The 17,715-nt window shown below is 51.1% G+C and overlaps 2 protein-coding genes across 21 annotated transcripts in view; one reads left to right on the top strand and one right to left on the bottom strand.

Moving 5' to 3' along the window:
* The first annotated feature begins 321 nt into the window (after window positions 1-321).
* Window positions 322-10,392, top strand: katnb1 (katanin p80 (WD repeat containing) subunit B 1). The gene is made up of 19 exons (XM_023953778.2): window positions 322-555; window positions 1,045-1,170; window positions 1,238-1,368; window positions 1,754-1,871; window positions 2,429-2,529; window positions 2,616-2,657; window positions 2,831-2,914; window positions 2,983-3,098; window positions 3,301-3,372; window positions 3,445-3,595; window positions 3,674-3,864; window positions 3,941-4,089; window positions 4,158-4,217; window positions 4,298-4,359; window positions 4,456-4,791; window positions 5,064-5,140; window positions 5,214-5,288; window positions 9,976-10,092; window positions 10,168-10,392. The coding sequence occupies exons 2-19, from the start codon at window positions 1,131-1,133 to the stop codon at window positions 10,307-10,309; spliced, it is 2,064 nt and encodes a 687-aa protein (XP_023809546.1). The 5' UTR covers window positions 322-555; window positions 1,045-1,130; the 3' UTR covers window positions 10,310-10,392.
* A 442-nt stretch (window positions 10,393-10,834) lies between these two features.
* The window catches only part of kifc3 (kinesin family member C3), a 35,672-nt gene continuing 28,791 nt past the window's right edge, over window positions 10,835-17,715 (bottom strand). For 11 of the 20 annotated variants that reach the window (XM_078944746.1, XM_078944742.1, XM_078944745.1 and 8 more), the window contains 8 exons: window positions 17,526-17,656; window positions 17,172-17,295; window positions 16,948-17,077; window positions 16,646-16,875; window positions 16,425-16,577; window positions 16,087-16,216; window positions 14,938-15,077; window positions 10,835-11,399 (listed from right to left, as the gene is read on the bottom strand). In XM_078944746.1, the coding sequence (XP_078800872.1) occupies window positions 11,391-11,399; window positions 14,938-15,077; window positions 16,087-16,216; window positions 16,425-16,577; window positions 16,646-16,875; window positions 16,948-17,077; window positions 17,172-17,295; window positions 17,526-17,656 (1,047 nt within the window). In that variant the 3' untranslated portion in view covers window positions 10,835-11,390. The remainder of the gene's footprint in view (window positions 11,400-14,937; window positions 15,078-16,086; window positions 16,217-16,424; window positions 16,578-16,645; window positions 16,876-16,947; window positions 17,078-17,171; window positions 17,296-17,525; window positions 17,657-17,715) is intronic. The other 9 variants (XM_078944750.1, XM_078944749.1, XM_078944738.1 and 6 more) reach the window with 2 other exon arrangements.

Below are 17,715 nucleotides of genomic sequence, written 5' to 3'. Positions count from 1 at the left end.
TAACTTTATTGACAATTGATGGATCATACATAACATAACGAACAGCAACTATATAATCAACATTACCTCGAATAGTAATCTCTATCATAAACACGTCTATGGATTCTGAATCCAGACTTGTTAATGATAATGTTTTTAATAAAGTTTAAGTCTTCTATTGATGACGTCAGTCACGTGACCGCTGCTCTAGCCAATTTAACATCCTTTTAATGATGTTGCTGTTAAATTATTATTAAAATATTTGGTTCAAATACATTTAGGCATAAATTATATATTTTAAAAATCCTTCAGTAAAGTTTTAAATAAAGAAGGAAAACGCTCAGATGACGTCAGCGGATGTGACGTAGGCATCCGTTGCTAAGCTGCGGGGCAGCAGCCAGTCTAGAAAACTCAGCGACGCGTCGCTCCGTCTGGACCCGCTCGTGCGCTTCTCTGCAGCGGACCCTCGCAGGAGGACTCGCCGCTCCCGGTCGCCGTTGTCCCGGGACGGAAGCGTCGGGAAAGGCTGCTAACGGGCGGCTAACGTTAGCCCGCGGCTGGTGTGGTGACGGTCAGGTGAGTTCACCTGGAGCAGAGCAGGCAGAGCCGGCCTTCAGTCAGAGTTTCCTAAGCGGATTAAGTTAGATCACAGAGACGGACGCTCCTCCGTTTGGACCCGAACCTCCCGGAAGTCTTCAGGGTTCCGAGACTCGCTGTTATACCTTCTGTCCTCCAGCTGGTCCGTCCAGAACTTTCAGTAGAAGAACTTAGACCCAACTATCGAGTTCCGCTGATGTTCCTGCTCGAACTTTAAGTCTTCAGGTGTTCTGACCTTAGAACTCAGCAGAACAGGACCTGACGGTTCCAGCAGAACCTTTTCTCCTCAGAAGTCTGTGAAATGTTCTGAAGGTCCAAAGGATCCAGCATCTGGACCTCCCCAGACCAGGATTAGTTCAGGGTCGGAATCAGAACCTCCTGCAGGAGTTGGTTCCTGGATGAGGTTCTGGATGAGTTCTGCTGGGTTTGGGTTTCAGCTCCAAAGCGGGTTGAACTCTTTGTTTTTAGGAAGCCCCGCCCTCCCAGGAAGGCGGCTCCCCCGCCAGGCGGGACGCCTCTGCATACGCTGAGGCCCGTCTGCGTCTGCGTCCAGCATGGCTGCTGCAAACCCCACCAAGATCTACTGGCGTCTGCGTGAGTTCCTCTGCGCATTGCCCTGCAGCTGCGCAGTCGCTGTCTCACCGCCGTCTGTGTGCTTCAGAGGAGTTCGAGGCCCACGCCCGGCCCGTTTCCTGCCTGGCTCTGGGGAAGAGCACCGGCCGCCTGCTGGCCACGGGCGGAGAGGACTGCCGGGTGAACCTGTGGAGCCTCAACAAGGCCAACTGCATCATGGTGAGAGCTTTTATTTTGAAACAACGCTGATTTCCAGAACTGTTTCTTGAAGAGCGGGTTCGACCGGGACGGAACCAGGAGGTCCACCATCCCCTTCCTCGCTCTGTGCTGCAGGGCGGTGTGATGTCATCGATCCCTTCTCAAAAATAGGCCAATGAGGATCAAACACACCTGCCAGTCAATAGGCCACGCCCTCATCTGAGCCGATAAAATGGCGTTCATTAAAACGTTTCCTCCCGTTCACATGAACCAGGGACTGTTGGCGTGATGCACAGTGATCAGAGGCCGACACGCCCCCCAGAGGTCACCTGTGACCTGACCTCGGTTTTTAACCAGCTTCAAACAGGAAGTGTGTGTCTTGACGCTCCGCTCCGTTTCCTCTCAGAGCCTCACTGGCCACAAAACGGCGGTGGAGTGCATCCAGTTCAGCCTGTCGGAGGAGCAGGTCGCAGCCGGGTCGCAGTCGGGATCCATACGGGTCTGGGACCTGGAGGCCGCTAAGAGTAAGCCACGCCCCCAACACGCAGGCCTCTGAAACGGGTCCTTTCCACCACATGAACCAGAGTTTCTGCCGCCACGTTTCTACGTTCCTGATGTCTTCAGGACGATTCAGAAACACTTTTTTGAAACATTTTTCTGCTTTTTCTCCGTCAGCAGAGAAAACCTTCGGCTGTTCTGTCGTCTCTTCCTTTACGTTGTTTTTTGTATTTTTGAACAATACTTTATAAATATTTACATAAGAAAACAAGAACCAGTCAAACAGGATGAGCAGAACCGTTGCAGTCATGAGAAAGCTGCACATGGACGTCTGAACTGACGACACGACGACTTTCCTTTTCTAGCAGAGTCTGCTGTTGTTTCTGCAGCCGCTAAACTTTTAGAGGGAAAAGTTTTATTTACAATCATAGAAATGACTAACCAACGTTTATTTGTTTATTTCAGTTTTTTGCCATCGTGTCTCTATGTTTGTGTGAAATCAAGACAACAGTTTGTCACTCTCAGGGGGGCGGGGCCTCCGTAGAATCGGCAGTCATGTGACTTTGCTGCTTCCTGTCTGCAGTCCTTCAAACTCTGATGGGACACAAAGCCAGCATCACCAGTCTGGGCTTCCATCCATACGGACAATTTCTGGCCTCCAGCTCCATGGACACCAACATAAAGGTGTGCATGTGAGCGTGCATGTGAGCGTGCATGTGTTTAGATTCACCATTAATGACTGGTGTCTTCTCACTCAAACCGTCTGTCAGCTGTGGGACGTTCGGAGGAAAGGTTACGTGTTCCGGTTTAAGGTGAGCCTGCATCTTCCGGATCCTCTCGATCTCCTGGATCCGGATCCTCTGGATCTACTGGATCCAGATTATCCGGATCTTCTGGATCCAGATCTTCCGGATCCTCTGGATCCTCCACAGAAACCCGATTGGGTCGCAGCAATTTCCTGTTTCCGCTGTTCTCCTCGTTTCAGGGTCACACTGACGCGGTGCGCAGTCTGGCCTTCAGCCCTGACGGGAAGTGGCTGGCTTCAGCGAGTGACGACTGCACCGTGAAGGTAACGGGTCATCATGTTGACAAGCCCCGCCCCCCAGCGTGCTGCTTCTGACGCCTCCTGTCCATCAGCTGTGGGACCTGAGTCAGGGGAAGATCATCACTGAGTTCAAGTCTCACTCTGCAGCCGTGAACATCGTTCAGTTTCACCCCAACGAGTACCTGCTAGCTTCTGGCAGCTCAGACAGGTACGCCACGTGAGGCTCCGCCCCCACACTCTTAAGGTGTGAACTGAACGAGCAGCATCATCGTGCATGACTTGTTCACCTCCTTTTCTGCGTTTTGTCTCATTTGAATAAATCGTCACGCAGGCCGTAGATTCACAAACTAACGATCTCAAGTGTAAACGACCTTTGACCTTTGACCCTTGACCCTCCTCTGTTCCTGCAGGAGCGTCCGGCTGTGGGACCTGGAGAAGTTCACCATGATCGGCACGCTGGAAGGAGACACGTCGGCCATCAGGTGATTCCTGCGGCTCAGGTTTAGTGTGACCTTTGACCCCTGACCTGTGTGTGTGCGTGTGTGTGTGTGCAGGTGTGTGTGCTTCAGTCCGGACGGCTCCTGCCTCTTCAGCGGAGCTACAGACTCTCTGCGGGTCTTCGGCTGGGAGCCGGACCGCTGCATCGACGTGGTGCGGGTGTGGTGGGGGAAAGTGTCGGACCTGGCCGTGTGCAACCAGCAGCTGGTTTGTAGCTCCGCCCCCTCATCCGTTCATGGCACCTGCCGTTTGCCAGCAGACCCCCTCATCCCTTCCCCCCCACAGATCGGCGCGTCTCATCAGCTGTCCAGCGTCTCCACCTTCGTGGTGGATCTGAAGCGGGTGAAGAAGAGTGGCAAATCGGCGCCATACCGGGTCGCCCCGGACGACCAACCGGACCCGGAGAAGAAGGATCCTGGGGGGGCCGCTCTGCGCCGGAGCTACGAGAGACCGCCCACCACCTGCAGCGCGCAGAGGTACGGGGCGGCCCGGGCGGAGGGGCGACCTCCTCTTCGCAGAATCACGCTCCAACGCACGCTGTGATGTCATCAGGGTGAAGCAGCGGTCGGAATCTGAGAGGCGGAGCCCTGATGGAGAGAGGCGGAGCCCCAGCGAGGACGAGGCGGATGAGAAAGTTTTGTCAGCGGAGATTCACAACGCCGAGGATTTCAGGGAGATTTTCCAGCCGAAGAACGCCATCTGTAGGTGGAGCCACGCCGCCGCCTGAACGTTTCCACACAGCAGGTCAATAACGATCCGTTCTCCTCAGCACGAACGCCGCCCCGGATGACAGAGCCGTTCCCGGCGCCGCCCGACGACGGCGAGTCCGGTGAGTCCGGGCGGGGTCAGGCCAGGTTCTCCACTTCCTGTTTACCACCACTCCAAAATAAAAGCCTTCTTCTCTGTCAGACACCATCGTGGCGGTCAGCCGACAGCTGAAGGACGGTTCCTGTTTTCCCACCAAGCTGCAGGTCAGTGAAGGCAGCGTGGTGGCGCTCTGCTTCCGGCTCCGCCCACCTCCTCACCGTTTCAGCAAAAAGTGTAGCTTTGTTGGTTGGTTGTCACAGACTCCGGCCCTCGCCACGTCCACGCCTGTCCAGAGGGTGGAGCCCACCGTCGTCTCCAGCGGGAAGCGTCCAGCCGCCGGCCCCGCCTGCCAGCCCCCCCCTCAGAACCCGGTCGAGCCCAAACCCAGAATTATCCCGAGCAGCAGGAACGAGCCCATCGGGCTGAACGTGGACGACTTCCTGTCGGGATCGGACGACTCCAGCGCCGCCGCCCTGAGCGACGAGGAGGTTCTGGCGCAGATCCGGAAAGGCCACGACACCATGATGCTGATCCTGAGCAGCCGGCTCAAGAACCTGCAGACGGTCTCCGCCGTGTGGACCCGGGACGGCTCCAAGGTGAGGCGGGTCACATGAGCCCGCTGTGAGAGGCGCTGCAGCGGCGAGCTCCACAACCAGAGGAAAGAAACGCTCAGGGTTATCCACAAAAAGCTGCAGGAAGTGCCTTGCTCATTGGCTTCAGGGAAATGCAAAAACTTAGCCGACGACCTAACGGCTGATAAATGTGGAAACGAATGAATCTAAAATTCAGGAAAAATCTGTTGAATCTGATTTTGCAGATTTCTTTTTGTAAATGTGGCTGAAGGTTCAAACGCCGTCTCTGTCTGCAGGAAGCTCTGGAAACCGCCGTCTCCATGAAGGACCTGTCCATCGTGGTGGACATCCTGAACAAGATCAACCTGCAGCCGTGAGGATGCAGCACGTGCACGTGCATGCACACACGTTGACACACTCACAGCTTGTTTGTTTGTTTGGGGCAGGTCTCTCTGGAGTCTGGACGCCTGCACCCTCCTCCTTCCTCAGGTCCACAAGCTGCTGCAGAGCAAATACGAGAGGTGACCGTTGTGTTTCTGCCCACAGTCGCACAGATTGACACAAACATTAACAACTGAACACAAACGATTCAAGTCCAGAACTGGGGGGGGGGGACTACTGCCCCCTAAACTGGGATCATTTCTATTGATAATCCTTCATTTTATTTGGCCTGTAATTCCAGAGTCTCCCTGTAGGCGGTGCTCTACAGACACCTGTGTTCAGTGGTAGAACTGACTCGGACAGTCATTTTTCCCATCGTTCCATGAACGCAGCGTTTTCCTACGTTTTCTTTTTTTTTTTTTCCTGAAGGGAATCGAGCCGTCGGCGCGAAAACGAGAAAAAATAAAAAAACTCCAAAATGTTTGAATCTAGAATGTTCTCGTCCAGATTCTTTTCTTTCTCTTATGAGGTGCATGTTTTCATGCTTCTGGTCCGGTTCTGGTTCGGCCCGTCGGTCAAACTTTAGGACCGTTTGTGGCCCACGAATCCTAACGTTTGCCCCCCCCCCATGCAGAAAATGGACATTTAAGATGAAGAAAGAGAGACTGCTGCTTCCTGCAGGCCTCATTCAAATGTGTGTCTGTGTGCATGTGTGTTCATGCGTGTGTTCATGCGTGTGTTCATGTGTGTGTTCATGCATGTGTTCATGAGTGTGTTCATGCATGTGTTCATGCGTGTGTTCATGCATGTGTTCATGCGTGTGTTCATGCATGTGTTCATGAGTGTGTTCATGCATGTGTTCATGCATGTGTTCATGAGTGTGTTCATGCATGTGTTCATGCGTGTGCTCATGTGTGTGTTCATGTGTGTGTTCATGTGTGTGCTCATGCGTGTGTTCATGCGTGCGCTCATGCGTGGGCTCATGCGTACGCTCATGCATGTGCTCATGCATGTGCTCATGCATGTGCTCATGCATGTGCTCATGCGTGTGTTCATGTGTGTGTTCATGTTTGTGTTCATGAGTGTGTTCATGCGTGTGCTCATGTGTGTGTTCATGCATGTGTTCATGAGTGTGTTCATGCGTAGGTTCATGCGTGTGCTCATGCGTGTGCTCATGTGTGTGCTCATGCGTGTGTTCATGCGTGTGCTCATGCGTGGGCTCATGCGTACGCTCATGCGTGTGCTCATGCATGGGCTCATGCGTACGCTCATGCATGTGCTCATGCGTGTGTTCATGTGTGTTCATGTGTGTGTTCATGTTTGTGTTCATGAGTGTGTTCATGCGTGTGTTTATGAGTGTGTTCATGCGTGTGTTCATGCGTGTGCTCATGCGTGTGCTCATGCGTGTGCTCATGCCTGTGCTCATGCCTGTGCTCATGCCTCTGCTCATGCCTGTGCTCATGTGTGTGCTCATGCATGTGCTCATGCGTTTGCTCATGCGTATGTGCATGTGTGTTCATGCGTGTGTTCATGCGTGTACTCATGCGTGTGTTCATGCGTGTGTTCACGCGTGTGTTCATGCGTGTGTTCATGTGTGTTCATGCGTGTGTTCATGCGTGTGCTCATGCGTGTTTTCATGCGTGTGTTCATGCGTGTGTTCATGTGTGTGCTCATGCGTGTGCTCATGTTTGTTCATGCGTGTGCTCATGCGTGTGTTCATGCGTGTGCTCATGCGTCTGTTCATGCATGTGTTCATGCGTGTGTTCATGCGTGTACTCATGCGTGTGTTCATGCGTGTGTTCATGCGTGTGTTCATGCGTGTGTTCATGCGTGTGCTCATGTGTGCTCATACGTGTGCTCTTGTGTGTTCTTGTGTGTTCTTGTGTGTTCTTGTGTGTTCATGCGTGTGTTCATGCGTGTGTTCATGCGTGTGCTCATGTGTGCTCATACGTGTGCTCATGCGTGTGTTCATGCGTGTACTCATGCGTGTGCTCATATGTGTGCTCATATGTGTGCTCTTGTGTGTTCATGCGTGTGTTCATGCGTGTGTTCATGCGTGTGTTCATGCGTTTGCTCATGCGTGTGCTCATGCGTGTGTTCATGCGTGTGCTCATACATGTGTTCATACGTGTGTTAATGCATGTGTTCATGCGTGTGTTCATGCGTGTGTTCATGCGTGTGCTCATGCGTGTTCATGCGTTTGCTCATGCGTTTGCTCATGCGTTTGCTCATGCGTGTGCTCATGCGTGTGTTCATGCGTGTGTTCATGCGTGTGCTCATGCGTGTGCTCATGTGTGCTCATACGTGTGCTCTTGTGTGTTCATGCGTGTGTTCATGCGTGTGTTCATGCGTGTGTTCATGCGTGTTCATGCGTGTGCTCATGCATGTGTGCTCATACGTGTGCTCTTGTGTGTTCATGTGTGCTCATGCGTGTGCTCATGCGTGTGCTCATGCGTGTGTTTATGCGCGTGTTCATGTGTTCATGCGTGTGTTCATGCGTGTACTCATGCGTGTGTTCATGAGGGTACTCATGCGTGTGTCATGCGTGTGCTCATGCGTGTGCTCATGCGTGTGTTCATGCGTATACTCATGCGTGTACTCATGCGTGTGTTCATGAGGGTACTCATGCGTGTGTTCGTGCGTGTGTCATGCGTGTGCTCATGCGTGTGCTCATGCCTGTGTTCATGCGTGTGCTCATGTGTGTGTTCATGCGTGTGTTCGTGCGTGTGTTCATGCGTGTGTTCATGCGTGTGCTCATGCGTGTGCTGATGCATATGTTCATGCGTGTACTCGTGCGTGTGTTCGTGCGTGTGTTCGTGCGTGTGTTCGTGCGTGTGCTCATGTGCGTGTGCTGATGCATGTGTTCATGCGTGTACTCATGCGTGTACTCATGCGTGTGCTCATGCGTGTGTTCGTGCGTGTGTTCATGCATGTGTTCATGCGTGTGTTCATGCGTGTGCTCATGTGCGTGTGCTGATGCATGTGTTCATGCGTGTACTCATGCGTGTACTCATGCGTGTGCTCATGCGTGTGTTCGTGCGTGTGTTCATGCGTGTGCTCATGTGCGTGTGCTGATGCATGTGTTCATGCGTGTACTCATGCGTGTACTCATGCGTGTGCTCATGCGTGTGTTCGTGCGTGTGTTCATACATGTGTTCATGCGTGTACTCATGCGTGTACTCGTGCGTGTACTCGTGCGTGTGTTCGTGCGTGTGTTCATGCGTGTATTCATGCGTGTGCTCATGCGTGTGCTGATGCATATGTTCATGCGTGTACTCATGCGTGTACTCGTGCGTGTGTTCGTGCGTGTGTTCATGCGTGTGCTCATGCGTGTGTTCATGCGTGTGCTCATACATGTGTTCATGAGGGTACTCATGCGTGTGTTCGTGCGTGTGTCATGCGTGTGCTCATGCGTGTGCTCATGCGTGTGTTCATGCGTGTACTCATGCCTGTGTTCATGCGTGTGCTCATGCGTGTGCTCATGCCTGTGTTCATGCGTGTGCTCATGCGTGTGTTCATGCGTGTGTTCGTGCGTGTGTTCATGCGTGTGCTCATGCGTGTGCTGATGCATATCTTCATGCGTGTACTCATGCGTGTACTCGTGCGTGTGTTCGTGCGTGTGTTCGTGCGTGTGTTCGTGCGTGTGTTCGTGCGTGTGCTCATGCGTGTGCTCGTGCGTGTGTTCGTGCGTGTGTTCGTGCGTATGTTCGTGCGTGTGTTCATGCGTGTGCTCATGCGTGTGTTCATGCGTGTGCTCATACGTGTGTTCATGTGTGTGCTCATGCGTGTGTTCGTGCGTGTGTTCATGCATGTGTTCATGCGTGTGTTCATGCGTGTGCTCATACATGTGTTCATGAGGGTACTCATGCGTGTGTTCATGCGTGTGTCATGCGTGTGCTCATGCGTGTGTTCATGCGTGTACTCATGCCTGTGTTCATACGTGTGTTCATGAGGGTACTCATGCGTGTGTTCGTGCGTGTGTCATGCGTGTGCTCATGCGTGTGTTCATGCGTGTACTCATGCGTGTGCTCATGCCTGTGTTCATGCGTGTGCTCATGCGTGTGTTCATGCGTGTGTTCGTGCGTGTGTTCATGCGTGTGTTCATGCGTGTGCTCATGCGTGTGCTGATGCATATGTTCATGCGTGTACTCATGCGTGTGTTCGTGCGTGTGTTCATGCGTGTGTTCATGCGTGTGCTCATGCGTGTGCTGATGCATATGTTCATGCGTGTACTCGTGCGTGTGTTCGTGCGTGTGTTCATGCGTGTTCTCATGTGCGTGTGCTGATGCATGTGTTCATGCGTGTACTCATGCGTGTGCTCATGCGTGTGTTCGTGCGTGTGTTCGTGCGTATGTTCGTGCGTGTGTTCGTGCGTGTGTTCGTGCGTGTGCTGATGCATGTGTTCATGCGTGTACTCGTGCGTGTGCTCGTGCGTGTGCTCGTGCGTGTGTTCATGCGTGTGTTCATGCGTGTGTTCATGCGTGTGCTCATGCGTGTGCTGATGCATATGTTCATGCGTGTACTCATGCGTGTACTCGTGCGTGTGTTCGTGCGTGTGCTCATACATGTGTTCATACGTGTGTTCATGCGTGTGTTCATGCGTGTGTTCATGCGTGTGTTCATGCGTGTGTTCATGCTTGTGTTCATACATGTGTTCATGCGTGTGTTCATGGTCGTTCTCATGCATGTGCTCATGCGTGTGCTCATGCGTGTGTTCATGCGTGTGTTCATGCGTGTGTTCATGCGTGTGTTCATGCTTGTGTTCATACATGTGTTCATGCGTGTGTTCATGGTCGTTCTCATGCGTGTGTTCATGCGTGTCCTCAGCTACATCCAGACCGGCTCCACGTCTCTGAAGCTCATCATGAGGCATTTCTGGGCTCTGATCTCAGAGACCCTGAAGGCCCTGCCGTCTGTCGGGGTCGACATCACGCGTGAGGAGCGGTGAGTCCGTGTGTCCTGCAGGGGGCGGCGCCGTCCCAGCCTGCCACCTGCATTTAGTCCCGTTTGTGTCCGCAGACACCGGAAGTGCCAGCAGTGCTGCAAACTCCTGAAGACCACGAGCGTCACGGTGAAGAGCCGCGCCCCGCAGGTGGGTCGTCTGGGCAGCACCTTCCTGGAGCTGCAGCTCGTTTTGGCGCCGCTGGACGAGGCTCCGTGAACCTGGACTTGGCGGCGATGACTTCACTTCCTGCTGTTTACTTTTTGATGTTTTTTCTAAAATAAAGTTTTTGGAAAAAAAGACATTTTTGCCTTTGTCTTCCCAGCAGAAGGGTTGGTGGTTCAGCTCCTAGTTACCTCTGCCAAGTGTCCTTGAGCAAGATGCTGAGGAATGTCAAAGGTTGTTGGTTTGACTCCATCAGTCTTATTTTATCCCTTGTGCTATCTTAGATGACCCCCCCCCCCTCTTCCAGTGACGTGTTCTCCCTACCATGACAAAGGTGGACAAAGGTGGAAAGATTTCATGTAATCCATGGACACCAGTGAAGATCACAAATCACTGAAGAAAAAAGGTTCAGAGCTCTGTCTAGTGGGTCTAGATGACCCATTGTCTAGTGGGTCTAGATGACCCCTCTCCCAATGGTAAAGTGCCTAGGATAGAACAAGTGTTACAACTTTCCCCTTTTGAGTGAAACTGTGTTTATCTTGTTTTAAATATCCCTTCATGTCATGAAAACTCAAAGGCTCGTGGTGGAATGTTTTATTAAAAAGGAAATACAAAAAAAAGCACACAAACTGCAGAAGAAGAAACCGGCTCGGACACGAGATCAATTCCTCGTATTGCTCTGATTGGACAGTCTGGCATTAGCGAAGTACCCTGATTGGTTAAAGGAAAGCTACAGGAGAGGCAGGCAGCATGAGACCAATCTCAGTTTCTTCAAATGAAAAACTTCTGAACTGGAAAGTTCTCCAAGTCTGAACTTTCCACTCCAATTTCAAAATAAAAGTTTTATCTCAAAATATGAAGAAAAAGTAGAACTTCAAAGCAAAATCTGAATAGAGACAAACGAAACATGTACCTCCTTCACGGGGGTGTTGGAAACAAAAATTAAAACCTTAAAGTGCAAATTTTCAAAGAAAACACTGATTCTGGAAACGGACAGACTTCAGTCCAGCAGGGGGCGCCAAGAGGAGTGCATGGTCCAATCAGCAGCAGGAGCGCCTGAACCAACAGAACCGCCCCAGCAGGAAACCGCCCCAGCAGGGAACTGCCCCTTCGTCCGTCCTTTAGGCCGTCAGCTTCAGTCGTCCTGCAGAAAACAGAGTTCATCAGTCAGTGGTCACATGACGCCTGACCACACCCACACAGGTGATGATAAATATGAAAACACGCATGTAAAGCTGAAGGCCTCATTTCCCACAATCCTCTAAAAACACAGTCAGGGTTTTTTTAACCCTTCAACGACCGCCGCAACTCTTCCAACCGCCTTATGGAATTAACGCAATTCTAACAAAAGCTTCACAATTTGTTGGAATGACGTTGAAAGAGTTGCGCTAATCCGTAACCAGTCAAAGATCAAAGAAGCACGCCGTTTTGCTTTTGCCGGCGGCAACGCTGGTGTTTAGCAAATAGAAGGGTCGTCTCTCTTCACGACCAGCAGGGAGAGCTGTAGAGAAAACATGGCTTCACCTTTAACCCTTGTGCTACCCTATGGGGTCCATATGACCCCCCCCTTCCATTGACGTGTTCTCCCTACCATGACAAAGGTGGATAAAGGTGGAAAGATTTCATGTAATCCATGGACACCAGTGAAGATCACAAATCATTGAAGAAAAAAGGTTCAGAGCACTGTCTAGTGGGTCTAGATGACCCAACTCCCAACGTTAAAGTGCCTGGGATAGCACAAGGGTTAACCTTAAGGCAGGACCTTCCAGTCTACAGAGGAAACTCTAGGGTTGTGTCTGAGTTCCCGCCATAACCTCTACTAAAAATCTATATAGTGCGGTTCTATGTAGAGTCCTGAATTCTAAAAGCCGTTCAGACGCCGCGTTCACGTTTTAAAACGGCGGATATGACGTCATCGATTTCAAAATTAAAATCTAATAGATATGAGCGTTTAGCTATGATTATATATGATCCACTGTCTTCTGAAGATAGAAATGAGGGTTTATTAAAAAAATACATAAATACATTTTTTGGCAAAAAATGTTCCAATGCAATGCATTGTGGTCTTTATTCACCCATCTAGTGAGCATTGATGCACACTGTTTTTTCGCAGAGACTTCTGGGAAATTTCTAGGGTTCTGGATTTTGGAATTGTAGATTCAGACAAACTAGAACCTGGAGAACGCTCTATAGAGTGAGCAGTGAAGGAATTCAGACACAACCTAAGCTTCACAACGTTCACAACAAGTCGATCATTTCTGCGTTCATAACCTCACGTTGATGCGTGTTTACGACTATTTGCAGGCTCTATGAACACGCTAAGTTATGCCAGGTTGAACTTTGACCCATAGGGACTCGTCGTGTGGATGGCGTCCCATTTAATTCCCAGAAGAGCCAACCGTTTAAAATTGAGGATTGAATAATTGCGGTTTGTTCCGGGCTGGAACTCTTTCTTTTATGGGAATGGAATCAGTCTGGAGCCAGATTCACCAGATTTACACGCTACGACATTTCACTCCAAACCTCTTCCACCTGCAGGTGGTGGACGTACACTAGGAAAAGCCCCCCCCTGCTGGTCTAATGTGAACACCATGTGTCACGTGTTCTGTGTGAAGGTAGCTTCATGTCACAGAACCTCCAGCAGCTTTGAAGCATTAGAGTCACGGTTTGACGTCTCTTCTGAGGATTGACTGACAGCTCTCCCAAAAGAGGGAGGAGCTGAGGGAGGGGATCCCGCTGGAAAACATCATGACTAACCAGAACATGCTAAAGTTAGTAGAGGACGGACGTCTTTCACTTTGACCATACGGAGACGTCCGGATCAGTTACGGAGGTGAAGACGTTGCTTTAAGGCGTTTACCTGAGCGCCGTCACTCACAGCAGATTCATAAAACGATCCGGTCTCTGTTCTCACAGGGTGGGGGTGACGTCTGCATGTTTTCTATGAAGCCCCGTTTGTCTCTGAAGCTTTTATTTCTCCCCATGCAGGACAACATGTCTGTCAGTTACGCAGACGACACCCCGCTCTACAGCACCGGCAGACTTATTTTCACTTTTTTTTTGCTTTCAACATTTTTATTTTTGCTTTCACAAACTTATTTTCAAATGTTTTGCCTTCAAAATATTTTTTGCTTTCAAACGTTTTTTTTCAAATTTGTTTTTCGCTTTCAAAAACTTAATTTACTTTTTTTTGCCTTCCAATTTTCTTTGCTTTCAACTTTCTTTTTGCCCTCAAATGTTTCCATGCGTTGTGCCTCATCCTCTTTTGTCCTATCTTTGATTTTGCTCTCATAGGTTTGGCTTCAGCTGTCAAAGCTTTCATCAAACAGCTGCTGCTCCTTTATCCTGCATTTTTGGCTCTTTGGGTGAAGAAAATTTCATGTTTAATTATTTTAACAATTATTCATACTTTCTTTCTTTCTCTGTTTTTTTTATTTTGTAGCATTGATTAATTTTGATTTAGTCAGATTTGTGAATTTATGAAAACTGTAAAGTTTATCTGCTGACATTAAATCAACAGGTCTGTGTGATGATCTGTGGATCCTGCAGAGCAAATTATTGGTGGAAACTTTGATTTTCTTTAAGATCTGTGTGTTGAAACTAAACAATAAATGATTTAAAGCACATATTATTTTATGCTGCATAAGTGTTTTGGAACAGATTAACAGCAGTAATAATCAGGAGAAGGACGCCTCACCAAAGACTATTTAACTCCTGTGCTTTTGTCCAAAGTAAATAAAGAAAATTACTAAATTAATGGAAAAAATGCTATTTTCTCTTCATATTTCAACATTTATTGATTAAAATAAAACAGTAGTTCAGATAAAAATCTAGATCGTAATAAAGTGTAACAGAGTCGGAGCTCAGACGTTTTTTTCTGCTGCAGACATTTTAAACGTGTTGGTCGCTACGCTGACATGAATAAATCCAGAACTCTGTGATTTTTGCTCCTTCTGGGTTTGACTCTGAGAGAAACGGGCCAGAATCTCAGAACCGACACAAAGTCCAGAGTCCACGTCTGCCTCCAAGCACCGTCAATATGAGACTGAGACACCTGATTGGTTAGAATCTGGACCAATCAGCAGCTGTTTGATGGCAGCTTGGTCACACTAAACTGAAACTTATGTCAGCAAATCAAAGATAGGAAAAAAGAGGATGACACACAACGCATGAAAAAGTTGGCAGACATTTTTTTGAAAGCACAAAAAAAATTGAAAGGAAATATTTAATATTTTCATTTGCAACTTAGAAGTGAGTGAAATGAGAACACGCATGACCTTCACATTACATACGTGTGACTCCGCACACAGACACACTTTAAGCATCGTTTACCTCCATAGCGTGATCAGGTGGAGGACAACAAAGCAGCAGTTGTTGCTTCTTGTCTCGTCATAGTGTGTGTGTGTGTGTGTGTGTGTGTGTGATTGGGGGGGGGGGTCTCCAGAAGCCTTATAACAGCAGTGTTTTCAAATTTATCAAAGCACACACAGAGCCAGCAATCCCACAATGCCCTGCTCCTCAGCAGGACCCCCCTCCAGGGGGCGGAGCAGCATAAAGGGCGGGGCGGAGGGGGGAGGGGGTCAAAGACGCACAAACACCAACACTGTTAGATGGGTGGAGGAGGGAGGTGCCATGCCATGCTGACAGCTTCCATGCCAAGTTACCCCCCCACCCCCACCTACCTGCCCGCCGTCCCCCACCACCGGGCCGCCACTGTCTACCTGTCTGTCTGCAAACCAACCAACCAGACCACAGAATGAGGACACAGAGGAGGGAGGAGGACAGACGGCCAGCGGGACGCCTCCTCTCTTACAGCTCAGACCTGCAGCGTTCAGGAGGCGGCAGTGAGACCACATTTCCCAGAGTGCACTCTGTCGCACCCCGCTGCCTTTAGGAGGTCAGAGGTCATGTGACCAAAACATTTTGTTTATGTTATAATTTAATGAACAGAATCAAAGAAGGTTTGAGTTTCCTTGATGTTTGGAAGTCGTCATGGTAACCCCCCCCTCCCTGGTTAGTTTCAGAGCAGATGTGCTGAAACAGACTTTACACAAAAACTCACCTTTACATTCAAATGGAGTTGATCCCCCCCCCCCCGCTGTTTAGGTGGAAAACCCACTTGAACACAAAAATCTTCAAATGAGCGAATACTGTCAGTTGCTGTCAATCATTCAACAGTCGTGTCGTGGGTTCAAATCCCCCGTCTGGTCATGCCAAAGTCTCTACCAACAGGACCAACCCCCCCCCCCCCCCCCCCCCTTCTGAGCAGCATTAAGGGGTCAGATGGGGGGGTGGGTGCTGAACTCCCTAAATGGTTCACCAGCGCGGCTGTATCTGCAGCTCACCACTCCCCCAGGGGGCGGGGTCAACGGCAGAGGAGTGAGGCGAATGATGTTTGGCAGGTCGCCATGGTGACGGGCATCACTGAGTGAGCTGCTGTGAGGCGTCAACTAAAAGGTCCGGTTCTGAACTGAAGCTTGTTTCTTCGTTGCCATAGAAACGGTTGGTTAGAGTAAACATTCCTGCAGGGGGGCGGAGTCAAGAAGGTCATAGCTAGAATGTCAAAGCACATTTTAGAGGGGTCTCATGAGCAGCTGGTCGGATTTTTCTGTTAGTTTTTCCGCGGCCACCCCGAGGCCCCGCCCACCCCGCCGCCTGCTGCCCGCGTGTCTGCGCGTCACGTGTGTCTGCGCGTCTACGTGTCTCCGTGCGTCACGTGTGTCCGTGCGTCACGTGTGTCCGTGCGTCACGTGTGTCTGCGCGTCTACGTGTCTCCGTGCGTCACGTGTGTCCGTGCGTCACGTGTGTCCGTGCGTCACGTGTGCGAGCACCTGCAGCCAGCTGGGACTGGGACCTCCGGCGGGAGCTGCTGGGAGTTCTGGAGGTGGAGGACAGGGTGGAGCCGGCGCTGCTGGCCCGGGAGATGGGGAGGGGCACCGGCGTCACTGGGGGGGAGTCCAGCTGCAGAGAGGTCAGAGGTCACAGGAGTGAGTTTTATTGTGGGAAATGTTCTGCCCCGTCAGGAGATTTTAGAGGTTTGACGACATTTAGATGATAAAAAACATCAAAGTCAAACTCAGAACGTTTCACTAAACCTTCATTCAGTAAAACAGACTTTTATTTTGGTTTGATTGTTGGGAAACTGTGCTTTTATTTTGGCGGGTCTTACCTCAACGCTGTCGTGCGTCGGCGAGGACGAGGTGGACGAGTTCTCGTGCCTCCTGGAGGTCGAGGAGGAGGAGCTTAGCTCCACACTGCGGACCCTCTGGGCAAACTTCAGCGAGCAGACCGACTCGCTCATGTTGCCGGGCAACGGAGAGACCTGAACACAGAGGCGGCGGTTGGAGGAGGCTGCGGGGGGAGGCGGGGCTTAGCGGCCCCGGGTCTCACCTGCACCATCATCAGGGTTTTGCTGTCGCCGCTCAGGGAGTCCTGCAGCAGGTAGGTGAGGCGCGAGTTCCTGAAGGGCACGTGGGCGTGTTTGCCGCGCAGCGCGCTGATGACATCACCGAGCGCAGACAGAGACTTGTTGATGCACTGAGCTTCCCGGAGACGGCTCCCTTCGGCGCCGGACTTCCCGATCCGCTCCGAACCGGCCAGGTCCACCAGGTTCAGCCTCCCTGCAGCAGAAGATGGAGTTCAGATGGAAGCGTCCACCAGGGGGCGACGCCCCTCAGGACAGACGGACGAACCCTGAGTCCGGGTTCCGGTGGCGCCGTTGAATCCCGACACGGTGATGATGAGCAGCGCGTGGGAGCGCGAGCTGTGCTCGTTCAGGTTGGTGCACGCCGTCGCTCTGTTGGCGTGACCCAGCTCGAACACCTGCACACACGGACGGACGCACGCTCGTCACCGGCTGACTTTGGCGGTTCTGGGTAGGATCCGAGTCCAGAACCATCAAACAGGAAGTTCTCACCCGGTTGATGTCCTCTGGACTCTGAACCGTCCTCTCCGTCAGTCCGGGAACGTAGAGCTGCCCGCTGCCGTCCGGGTTCATCTTGATGTCCAGCTTGTCGGTCGGGTTTTCCCTCAGCAGGTCGCTGCGGGGACAGAACGCCAGAACCACGGTCAGAACCACGGCTAGAACCACGGCCAGAACCACAACCAGAACCACAACCAGAACCGCAGCCAGAACCGCAGCCAGAATCACGGCCTGATGGTTTTCAGACAAAGAAAGCAGCTGACTCTCCATGAAAACAACATTCTCCTTTTCTTTCAGAACTCCACGTTCACGTTGGCTCCGCCCACAGGAAGTCATCAGATGTCTCACCGCAGCGTCTCGTTGTAGATCTCCACCAGGCTCACTGTGATCCTGTAGTCCCAGTCCGGCGCTTTCTCCGTCACCTCGTCGAACAGCAGGCGGAGCGCTCGCTGGTTGATCCCGGGGTCGCCTTCCACGCCCTGCAAAACAAAAAGGGGCGGAGTTTACAGGTCCACGCACACTTGCTTCAATGTTCAGT

Source organism: Oryzias latipes, chromosome 3 (assembly GCF_053564925.1).
Source record: "Oryzias latipes strain Hd-rR chromosome 3, Olatipes_Hd-rR_3.1".
Classification (NCBI taxonomy): Eukaryota; Metazoa; Chordata; class Actinopteri; order Beloniformes; family Adrianichthyidae; genus Oryzias; species Oryzias latipes.
This window is presented reverse-complemented; position numbering and strand designations above follow the sequence as displayed.